The sequence below is a fragment of the Triticum aestivum genome, chromosome 5A (assembly GCF_018294505.1).
Source record: "Triticum aestivum cultivar Chinese Spring chromosome 5A, IWGSC CS RefSeq v2.1, whole genome shotgun sequence".
In the NCBI taxonomy this organism is placed as follows: domain Eukaryota; kingdom Viridiplantae; phylum Streptophyta; class Magnoliopsida; order Poales; family Poaceae; genus Triticum; species Triticum aestivum.
Window position 1 is genome coordinate 478,292,007 of NC_057806.1, and position 12,277 is coordinate 478,304,283.

General features: G+C 49.8%; 1 protein-coding gene across 1 annotated transcript; it reads right to left on the reverse strand.

Moving 5' to 3' along the window:
- Nucleotides 1-1,273: 1,273 nt before the first annotated feature.
- Nucleotides 1,274-2,374, reverse strand: LOC123107252 (polygalacturonase inhibitor 1). The gene has a single exon (XM_044529247.1). The coding sequence runs from the start codon at nucleotides 2,342-2,344 to the stop codon at nucleotides 1,391-1,393; it is 954 nt and encodes a 317-aa protein (XP_044385182.1). The 5' UTR covers nucleotides 2,345-2,374; the 3' UTR covers nucleotides 1,274-1,390.
- Between the last annotated feature and the right edge of the window lie 9,903 nt (nucleotides 2,375-12,277).

Genomic DNA, 12,277 nt, shown 5'->3' on the forward strand with positions numbered 1-12,277 from the left:
CCGACATCCTCCGAGCCAACTGCCAGCACCACCGAGTACAAACGCCGGAGTTCGGGGCTGGCCGAAGGAGGTGATCCGCGTGCATGGAAACGGACCCCGGGGACCGCCTCAAATCATATCTGGCGAGGGAAGGACCGGGACCCTTCCCACGCCGCGAGATCCGGCCACCAGGGCCTTCATGTCCATGCCGCCTACACTGGCAAGCACTATTGCCATCGAAGGGACGCCATCCACACCACCTCGGATTCAGGCTCTCCATCATCAGCAGGCGAGACATGCACATCCTTGTCGCCCCCTTCACCGGCGGCTACATGGCGAGCCAACGGCTGCCTCTGAAGGCGTCGAGGGGGAATGGAGGGGGAGAAGAGCCGGCGGCGGCAATAGAGTGAATTTAGAAGTGCATTTGCCATTTGGAGTGAGGTCCCAACAAAGAATATTTGGGCGATCATCCTGAATAGTGGAGGTTTGAGTAATAGAAGAAGGTATAGGTTTTTCGAAAAAGAGAATGAATAAGATTGTTGTTTCAAGTTTTTTGCCCAGGAAGAGAGGCCCTTAACCTGAGCAGGATAAATAAAGCCAGGCGGTTGAATGATGAGATGATTATGAATGGCGGTCGAGAAAGAATAGCACGGGGAACTCCAAAAGGAAATATTCCCATGAGTAATTTGGTAGCAAGAGTGAGCTCTTAACTTGGGAAGCATTTTGAGAATGAAAGACCAGTAAGAAGATTTTACCCGTACGTACCCCTTTCGTTTCTCCTATGTAAACAAACGGCAATGCTACACCTACTAAACGCACGTACTCCCTCCGTTCCTAAATATTTGTCTTTTTAGAGATTCAAATGAACTACTACATACGGATGTATATAGACTTATTTTAAAATGTAGATTCACTCATTTTGTTCCGTATGTAATCACTGGTTGAAATCTCTAGAAAGACAAATATTTAGGAACGGAGGGAGTAATTGTTACGTGATTACTCAGTTGGCAAATTTTGATTGGTCTTGGGAGAAGGCGGGGCCCACCCCCACTGAAAATAGGGAGGGGGGCAAAGAATTACGTAGCCCTTCGTAGTTCTTTTCCTAGGTGTAGGATTATTCGTAAACAAAATATAAGACGCTTTTACTCGTACACCCGTCACAATTGTTCAACGAGTCAATGGAGCATGCACTCCAAGATTCCACGATTATAGCTTATGGAGCGTGTAATTTATACTCACCCTAACTTGAACATACAAAAAACATGCTGCCCGTTGATCACCGTCGTCTGCCGCCACTCCCACTCATGCATGCACAAACCTGAATTATCACTAGAGACTACCGACCTAGGATGCCTCCTGTGGTGCAGGGAGGCAGAGGCGTGCCGCACAGGCACCTGTTCTGCTCGTAGCTCTACGCCCCGTGCGCCGACATGAACCTCCCCGCCGGGATCTCGCCGCAGAGGCCGTTGTAGCTGACGTCCAAGTGCTCCAGCTTCACGTCCATCAGCGACTTGGCCACGCTTCCGTTGATCCGGTTATGGCTGAGGTCCAGGAACGTGAGGTGGTGCGGGAAGCTGACGTCGCTCATGTCGAACTCGAGCTCGTTCCACGACAGGTCGACCTTGGCCAGCGGCTTCGCGATGCCGAACAGGAACGGCGACGGGTCGCCCGTCAGCCGGTTGCGGGAGAGGTCGAGGGTGTCGACGTCGTCGTCGCCGCAGTCGCTCGGTATCTCGCCGGTGAGCTGGTTGTTGGCCAGGATCAGGAACCTGAAGCTCCCGTGCAGCAGCCCCGGCGGGATGGCGCCGGTGAGCATGTTGCCGCTGAGGTCCAGGTACCTGAGGCCGGGGAGGCTGCCCAGGCACCCGGGCATGGGGCCGGCGAGCTTGCCGTCGGCGATGACGAGGGTGCGGAGGCTTGTTAGCCCGGCGAGGAAGTCCGGCACCGGGCCGGAGATGGAGGTGCCGGCGATGTTGAGGTCCTCGAGGCGCGTGAGGTTGCCGAAGGAGGACGGGATGGGGCCGGACAGGCCGCGGACGGACTGGACCTGGAGGATGACGAGCTCCGGGAGCTCGCCGAGCGCCGGCGGGACGGGCGCGCGGACGCCGTCGAGGGAGGAGAGCGCCAGCCCCGTGACTCGGCCGGCCGCGGAGCAGAAGACGGCGGGCGGCTCCCAGGCGCAGCAGTTGGTGGCCGGGAGCCAGGACGAGAGCTGCACGGGGTCGCCCAGCTGCGCCTTCACCCTCAGCAGCGCGGCGCGGTCGTCGCCGTCGCAGTCCATCGCGGACGACGACGCGACGACGGCCGAGAAGAGCGCGAGGCACAGCAAAGCATGCCACGAGGAGGATGGCGGATCAGCCGCCATTGCCGAGAGAGACACAAGCGCAGCAGTGTTCTGTTTCTCATGCATCTAAATACTGTCAGACTCCGGCGACAAATGCGTGAAGATTTAGAGCTGGGGATTCTCCGGTGGTTGCGAGTTGGACGTACCAGCGCGGGAACGAGAACCGCGCCGCGCCGAGCCGTGCAGGATTCTCTCCCTGAGACGACATACCTGAACATGTGCCTCAGGGTACAGGGAAAACAGAAGTTTGTTACCACCCGATTTCAGTACAAACAGAAAAGGTGCCCCAGCAGAATACAAGTAGATAAAACAGAGCTGGACACACAGTCAGCACAGTGGTCTTGAACTATGACCATGGAAACATGAAGTTTTCTCCGCCCAGGACATGAGAGGCTCTCGCACTCGCGCTTCCGGCGGGTGAGCGCTCGCGGCGGCGCCGCCCGATCTACCGCTTCCGGCCTCCCCTGCTTCAGCTGAGACCGGATCTGAGATCCCCTCCACCTCCTCTCTCTCCCCTGCGAAGCTTCGCTCCATCCGACGCCATGCCTCCACGACCGTGCTCTAAGCCTGCGTCCGCGGCGTCGGTCATGGCGGGAGCTCCGTCCGCCGAGCGCTTCCCGAGGCCCTCGCCGGCGGCGCCCTCCCCACCGCCGCCCTGCGTCCCGGCTGGCACGCTGCTGCCCGCAGGCTTCAGGCCGAGCGTCGTCCCGCCGTCACCGAGCAAGCGGCCTGCATCGGCATCCACGATGTCGGTTGCTCCGTCAGGGTTAGCCACCTCCGCCGCGGTGCTGGCCGCGGCTGCCCTGGCCTCCCGCAAGGCTGCCCCGACCGCTGGTGGCCATTTGTCCCGCGTTGGGCTGCCGCTGTGGCCGGTTGTGGCTGCATCTCCGACAGTGCATAGCTCGGGGCTTCCCAGGCCGGGTCCTCACCGCCGCTGCCGCTTGGGTGTCTCCCGTCCCCGGCCTCTGCTGACGCTGCTTCTGTCAGTGACGCACCGTCAACCTCGACGGCTGCCGGCTGCTGCTGCTGAAGCGCCGCCCACAGCCACAACTCCTGCTGCTGAAGCGCTGTCCACGACTCCTGTGGAAACAGCGCCGTCCTTGGCTCCTGTCCATACTGTGACGGGTCTTGACTCGGAGCTACCTTTTTCGTGGAGCTCCCTTACTGACGGCGAAGAAGACGACGACGATGATGATGAGCTCGCCCAACGGACGCCACCGCCGGCTACCAAATCCTCGGTTTCGGCTGCTCGGCAGGACGTGGCGTGTGAAGCGGATACATGCGGAGGTTGGCAGAAGGTGCTCCCGCGGCGCGATGTGCAACGCCAGACGTCACAAGCCCCTGCTTTGTCTCCCCGTCCCGTCCCTGCTTGGCTTCATGATAGATGTTGCAGATGTCTCTTTCCTGGACACCGTGCAGCGGATTGTCGAGATCCTTTTAGATGTTATCGATGCCTTGAGAACGGTCATCGAGCGCATGAGTGCCGCAATGCATGGCGTCCCCTTAGCTCCTTGGGAAGAGCTACTGTGTCGCCATTGCCCCGCCTCCCCATCGAGCACCAACAAGCTCCATCTCCATACAAGGTCCAGAAAGAAGCCCCGCCCCTCTCGAAGATATATTGTCGTGATTCTTGGGCATCGATCGTTTCTGCTCCTGCTGGCTCAATGGCCCCGACGGATACCTCGATGCGGCCCACTTTGGAGAGGCAGGCCGAGCTGCTGCGCTCTGAGCTCCTTGGTATGGCTTCCTTTTAGTTTGAGAAAACGGTCTAGCCTTTGCGCGATGCCATTGAGTCTATGAAAGGTTGGATGTTGCGGATGGAGAGCTTCATGGAGCGAGCTGAGGCTGCATTGGGCGGGCTCTCCCTGACGCCGCCTGTGTTGCAGACTACTCATGTGTTGCACCCTTTGGTTGTGCCCGATGGCAGCTTCGACACTGAGAAGGGAGACGAGCTTCATGGTCGTTTCTTCCCTCGAGCTAGGGCCAGCTCACCGCCATTAGCCTCTGAGGGACTTGACAATGATGTGGTTGTGACTTCGGTGTTACAGATCATGCCCGAGCTTCGGGAGTTGTGTGGGGGCCCGGTTTTGCCTTTGTGTGTCGAGCAACTGCAGGTAGACCCTCCCAAGATCTCGAGTGTGGCTTTGCCACCAACATCACCCCTGGAGTCGAGCCAGATAGTTGATGCTGAGGAGAGTAGTGATTTGGACGGTGCGATCTCTCGCTCACCCAAGTCCATTGGGCGGCAGGCGTTAGTCATCGAGCGCGGAGTTCCAGATGTTGTTGCCCTTCCCTCATCTGCGACCATCGAGCAGGTGATGCCCGTGAGTGACATGGCCATTGAGCCAAGTGTGTTGGCACCTACTCCAACTCCAAATTCAAATGCTCTCTTCGCGAAGGAACTTTGTGACTTGCTCGCTAGCGTGGAGGTTGCTAGACCTGGTTTGGGCAGGTCGATTGCTTGCCTCCTGACAGGAACGCCAATAAGGGGCAAACAAAAGAAGATGGGCGAAGGCAAGAGTGACGTCATAGGCAAGGCGTCTCTGGTTGCTTGATGGATGTTTTTCGGTCTCTCGGCTTGTCCTCTTGGATTGGGAGGTGTATGATGTCTTGTGTTGTGGTGTTCTTGTTGGGATTCACTTGGTGTAGTAGTAGTGTCAGGGTTTGTGGATGCTATGCATTCGGAGAGTTTGGCAAGGGCCGACTGTGTGGTTGGGGGATTTCTTGCCATGTGAGTAGTTAGTCCGTGCTCTATTTGTGTAGGTTTTCGCCCGGTTTTCCTTAAATTAACTGGGCAATTCTCTTCTTCTTAATTAATCGATGAGGCAAAACTTTTGCCTCCGCTTCGAAAAAAAAATGTGATTGTACTATCACACAACAAACTGCACAGTTCTGCTAGTTCAAGAAAGAAACACAGCCCATATAATTTTGCAGCAGTTGAACACTTGATAGTTCTATTTTTCCTTTGGTAACTAAACACTAGATGGTTGCTATAGCTTTGCATGGCCGCCGTCGTTAAACAACATGGCAACGGCTGCAGGGCTTGATAACGTTTAACTTGACAGTGGAGGGGACTTTCACCATAACGTGTCTTTCGATAGCCAAGACCGCTTTGTGGGCTTCCACGACCATGTGCCTGCCTTCGCTGAAGCATTTACCGAACTTGTGTCTATTCAGCCTATAAGCATCTACATCGCCAATACCAATACCACCTGAGATGGTGTCCAATGTAAGGCACTCGAGTGATGTTGCATTCTCAAGAATATGGCAGGTCAGCTCGACCATGCTCTTCGCAGAGCAGAAGCCGATGATCTCCACCTTCTTGATGTTGCCATGCCGGAGTCCTGGAATCTGCCTCAGATGCGAGGAATCTTGAAGAACTGAAACATGTTTCATGCGAGTCTGGATAACCTGCATAGGAAGTTATTAGGAACAACATACTTGATTAATTATTAGTTCTGTGCACCATAGGTAAGAGAAATATGCAAGATAAGTGACTTACTTTCGGCCTGAAAATCTCCAAGATAGGACAGGCATCCAAAAAAAAAGACTAAAGAAAAATAATCGGAGTTTGGGGAAAATATGCCACTATCAGCAGCAAGACAAATGTCCAAATGTTTGAGGTGGAAGAATTTGAGAGGTGCTGATGGTGTGCTGAACATCTGCACAGATATGTCAAAGTAATTATATCCAATGCACGAGTACTGTTATAGCAATGACATCGGCATCTAACGATGAAATCAAGAAGTTTCGGAATGTACATCACCAGTCGAATGAATGCTGAGAGTTTCAAGATTTGGCATACATGCTGGAAGCTTGGCACAAGTATGATGAATGAGGTTAAACTCAGAGAAGCAGAACATTTCAAGGTCCTTCACTCGCAATGAATCTCCAATAGAATGGTGTACTATGTCACTATCGATAGAAACAGTGCGGAGATTTGGAGCTTTATTCTCTATAACTTTCAGTTCCCCGCAATCAGACACCACCGCCAGCTTGCTGAGCCGGGAGTAAAAGGCACTTGCGGTCAGAGAACTTGTCATTCGGGTGAACTTAAGTCACACTACTTGCTGTTGGGGAACGTAGCAGAAATTCAAAAATTTTCCTACGTATCACCAAGATCTATCTATGGAGAGACCAGCAACGAGTAGAAAGAGAGAGGAGAGTGCATCTACATACCCTTGTAGATCGCTAAGCGGAAGCGTTCAAGTGAACGGGGTTGATGGAGTCGTACTCGTCGTGATTCAAATCACCGATGATCAAGTGCCGAACGCACGACACCTCCGCGTTCAACACACGTACAGCCCGGTGACGTCTCCCACGCCTTGATCCAGCAAGGAGAGAGGGAGAGGTTGAGGAAGACTCCATCCAACAGCAGCACAACGGCGTGGTGGTGGTGGAGGAGCGTGGCAATCCCGCAGGGCTTCGCCAAGCACCATGGGAGAAGAGGAGTAGGGAGAGGGGCAGGGCTGCACCAACGAGAGATCAAATCGCGTATTATGGGCAGCCCCATGCCTCAATATATATAGGGGGGAAGGGGGCTGCGCCCCCTTTAGGGTTTTCCCACCCCCTAGGGGCGGCGGCCAGCCCTAGATGGGTTTTGGGGTGCGGCCAAGAGGGGGGGAGGAGTCCATCCTCCCCAAGGCACCTCGGAGGTGCCTTCCCCCTTGAGGACTCTTCCCTCTAGGGTTCCCTAGGCGCATGGGCCTCTTGGGGCTGGTGCCCTTGGCCCATGTAGGCCAAGGCGCACCCCCTACAGCCCATGTGGCCCCCCGGGGCAGGTGGCCCCACCCGGTGGGCCCCCGGGACCCTTCCGGTGGTCCCGGTACAATACGATGACCCCGAAACTTGTCCCGATGGCCGAAACAGGACTTCCTATATATAAATCTTTACCTCCGGACCATTCCGGAACTCCTCGTGACGTCCGGGATCTCATCCGGGACTCCGAACAACATTCGGTAACCACATACAAGCTTCCTTTATAACCCTAGCGTCATCGAACCTTAAGTGTGTAGACCCTACGGGTTCGGGAGACATGCAGACATGACCGAGACGTTCTCCGGTCAATAACCAACAGCGGGATCTGGATACCCATGTTGGCTCCCACATGTTCCACGATGATCTCATCGGATGAACCACGATGTCAAGGACTCAATCGATCCCGTATACAATTCCCTTTGTCTAGCGGTATTTTACTTGCCCGAGATTCGATCGTCGGTATCCAATACCTTGTTCAATCTCGTTACCGGCAAGTCACTTTACTCGTTCCGTAACACATCATCCCGTGATCAACTCCTTGGTCACATTGCGCATATGATGATGTCCTACCGAGTGGGCCCAGAGATACCTCTCCGTTTACACGGAGTGACAAATCCCAGTCTCGATCCGCATAAAACAATAGATACTTTCGGAGATACCTGTAGTGCACCTTTATAGTCACCCAGTTACGTTGTGACGTTTGATACACCCAAAGCACTCCTACGGTATCCAGGAGTTACACGCTCTCATGGTCAAAGGAAGAGATACTTGACATTGGCAAAGCTCTAGCAAACGAACTACACGATCTTTGTGCTATGCTTAGGATTGGGTCTTGTCCATCACATCATTCTCCTAATGATGTGATCCCGTTATCAACGACATCCAATGTCCATAGCCAGGAAACCATGACTATCTGTTGATCACAACGAGCTAGTCAACTAGAGGCTCACTAGGGACATATTGTGGTCTATGTATTCACACGTGTATTACGATTTCCGGATAATACAGTTATAGCATGAATAAAAGACAATTATCATGAACAAGGAAATATAATAATAATACTTTTATTATTGCCTCTAGGGCATATTTCCAACAGTCTCCCACTTGCACTAGAGTCAATAATCTAGTTCACATCGCCATGTGATTAACACTCACAGGTCACATCGCCATGTGACTAATACCCAAGAGTTTACTAGAGTCAGTAGTCTAGTTCACATCACTATGTGATTAACACTCAATGAGTTTTATGTTTGATCATGTTGCTTGTGAGAGAGGTTTTAGTCAACGGGTCTGAACCTTTCAGATCCGTGTGTGCTTTACAAATCTCTATGTCATCTCCTAGATGCAGCTACCACGCTCTATTTGGAGCTATTCCAAACAACTGTTCTACTTGGAGCTATTCTAAATTATTGCTCCATTATATGTATCCGGTCTCTCTACTCAGAGCTATCCGGATAGGTGTCAAGCTTGCATCGTCGTAACCTTTACGACGAACTCTTTTACCACCTCCATAATCGAGAAAATTCCTTAGTCCACTAGTTACTAAGGATAACTTTGACCGCTGTCCTGTGAGCCATTCTTGGATCACTCTTGTACCCCTTGACTGACTCATGGCAAGGCACACTTCAGGTGCGGTACACAGCATAGCATACTGAAGAGCCTACGTCTTAAGCATAGGGGACGACCTTCGTCCTTTCTCTCTATTCTGCCGTGGTCGAGCTTTAAGTCTTAACTTCGTACCTTACAACTCAGGCAAGAACTCCTTCTTTGACTGGTCCATCTTGAACACCTTCAAGATCATGTCAAGGTATGTGCTCATTTGAAAGTATTATTAAGCATTTTGATCTATCCTTATAGATCTTGATGCTCAATGTTCAAGTAGCTTAATCCAGGCTTTCCATTGAAAAACACTTTCAAAATAACCCTATATGCTTTCCAGAAATTCTACGTCATTTCTGATCAACAATATGTCAACAACATATACTCATCAGAAATTCTATAGTGCTCCCACTCACTTCTTTGGAAATACAAGTTTCTCATAAACTTTGTACAAACCCAAAATTTTTGATCATCATCAAAGCATACATTCCAACTCCGAGATGCTCACTCCAGTCCTTAGAAGGATTGCTGGAGCTTTGCATACTTATTAGCATCTTTCGGGATTGACAAAACCTTCCGGTTGTATCACATACAACCTTTCCTCATTAAAATCGTCGAGGAAACAATGTTTTGACATCCTATCTGCAAGATTTCATAAATAATGCAGTAATCGCTAATATAATTCCAACAGACTCTTAGCATCGCTACGAGTGAGAAAATCTCATCGTAGTCAACTCCTTGAACTTGTCGGAAAACATCTTAACGACAAGTCGAGCTTTCTTAATGGTGACATTTACCATCATTGTCCGTCTTCCTTTTGAAATCCATCTGTACTCATTAGCCTTACGACCATCGAGCCGTTCTGCCAAAGTCTACACTTTGTTTTCATACATGGATCCTCTCTCGGATTTTATGGCCTCAAGCCATTTATCGGAATCCGGGCCCACCATCGCTTCTCCATAGCTCGTAGGTTCATTGTTGTCTAGCAACATGACCTTCAAGACAGGATTACGTACCACTCTGAAGTAGTACGCATCCTTGTCATCCTACGAGGTTTGGGAGTGACTTGATCCGAAGTTTCATGATCAATATCATAAGCTTCCACTTCAATTGGTGTAGGTGCCACAGGAACAACTCCCTGTGCCCTGTCACACACTAGTTGAAGAGACGGTTCAATAACCTCATCAAGTCTCCACCATCCTCCCACTCAATTCTTTCGAGAGAAACTTTTCCTCGAGAAAGGACCCGATTCTAGAAACAATCCATATTGCTTTCGGATCTGAATTAGGAGGTATACCCAACTGTTTTGGGTTTCCTATGAAGATGCATTTTATCCGCTTTGGGTTCGAGCTTATCAACCTGAAACTTTTTCATATAAGCGTCGCAGCCCCAAACTTTTAAGAAACGACAACTTAGGTTTCTCTAAACCATAATTCATACGGTGTCATCTCATCGGAATTACGTGGTGCCCTATTTAAAGTGAATGTGGTTGTCTCTAATGCCTAACCCATGAACGATAGTGGTAATTCGATAAGAGACATCATGGTACGCACCATATCCAATAGGGTGCAACTATGATGTTCGGACACACCATCACATTATGGTGTTCCAGGCGGTATTAATTGCGAAACAATTTCCACAATGTCTTAATTGTGTGCCAAAACTCGTAACTCAGATATTCATCTCTATGATCATATCATAGACATTTTATCCTCTTGTCACAATGATCTGCTACTTCACTCTGAAATTACTTGAACCATTCAATAATTCAGACTTGTGTTTCATCAAGTAAATATACTCAACATCTACTCGAATCATCTGTGAAGTAAGAACATAATGATATTCACTGCATGCCTCAGCACTCATTGGACTGCACACATCAAAATGTGTTACTTCCAACAAGTTGCTATCTTGTTCCATCTTACTGAAAACGAGGCTTTTCAGTCATCTTGCCCATGTGGTATGATTTGCATATCTCAAGTGATTCAAAATCAAGTGAGTCCGAACGATCCATTTGCATGGAGTTTCTTCATGCATATACACCAATAGACATGGTTCGCATGTCTCAAACTTTTCAAAAACGAGTGAGTCCAAAGATCCATCAACATGGAGCTTCTTCATGCGTTTTATACCATTATGACTTACATGGCAGTGCCACAAGTAAGTGGTACTATCATTACTATCTTATATCTTTTGGCATGAAAATGTGTATCACTACGACCGAGATTCAATAAACCATTCCTTTAGGTGCAAGACCATTGAAGGTATTATTCAAAAATAGAGTAACCATTATTCTCCTTAAATGAATAACCGTATTGCGATAGACATAATCCAATCATGTCTATGCTCAACGCAAACACCAATCTCGGTGGTAGAGGGAGCGTGCGATGCTTGATCATATCAACCTTGGAAACACTTCCAACATATATCGTCAGCTCACCTTTAGCTAGTCTCCGTTTATTCCGTAGCTTTTATTTCGAGTTACTAACACTTAGCAACCGAACCGGTATCCAATACCCTGGTGCTACTAGGAGTACTAGTAAAGTACACATTAACATAATGTATATCCAATATACTTCTATCGACCTTGCCAGCCTTCTCATCTACCAAGTATCTAGGGTAATGCTGCTCCAGTGGTTGTTCCCCTTATTACAGAAGCACTTAGTCTCGGGTTTGGGTTCAACCTTGGGTTTCTTCACTAGAGCAGCAGCTGAATTGCCGTTTCATGAAGTATCCCTTTGTTCCCTTGCCCTTCTTGAAACTAGTGGTTTCACCAACCATCAACAATTGATGCTCCTTCTTGATTTCTACTTTCGCGGTGTCAAACATCATGAATATTCAAGGATCATCATATCTATCCCTGATATGTTATAGTTCATCACGAAGCTCTAGCAGCTTGGTGGCAATGACTTTGGGGAAACATCACTATCTCATCTGGAGGATCAACTCCCACTCGATTCAAGTGATTGTTGTACTCAGACAATCTGAGCACAAGCTCAACGATTGAGCTTTTCTCCCTTAGTTTGCAGGCTAAGAAAATCGTCGGAGGTCTTATACCTCTTGACGTGGGCACGAGCCTGAAATCCCAATTTCAGCCCTCGAAACATCTCATATGTTCCGCGACGTTTCGAAAACGTCTTTGGTGCCTCTACTTAAACCATTTAACTGAACTATCACGTAGTTATCAAAACGTGTATGTCCGATGTTCGCAACATCCACAAACGACGTTTGGGGTTCAGCACACTGAGCGGTGCATTAAGGACATAAGCTTTCTACTGTCCGCATAATCGCTACTATCAACTTTCAACTATATTTTCTCTAGGAACATATCTAAAACAGTAGAACTAAAGCGCGAGCTACGACATAATTTGCAAAAGGTCTTTTGACTATGTTCAGGATAATTAAGTTCATCTTATGAACTCCCACTCAGATAGACATCCCTCTGGTCATCTAAGTGATCACATGATCCGAGTCAACTAGGCCGTGTCCGATCATCACGTGAGACGGACTAGTCATCATCGGTGAACATCTTCATGTTGATCGTATCTACTATACGACTCATGCTCGACCTTTCGGTCTCCGTGTTCCGAGGCCATG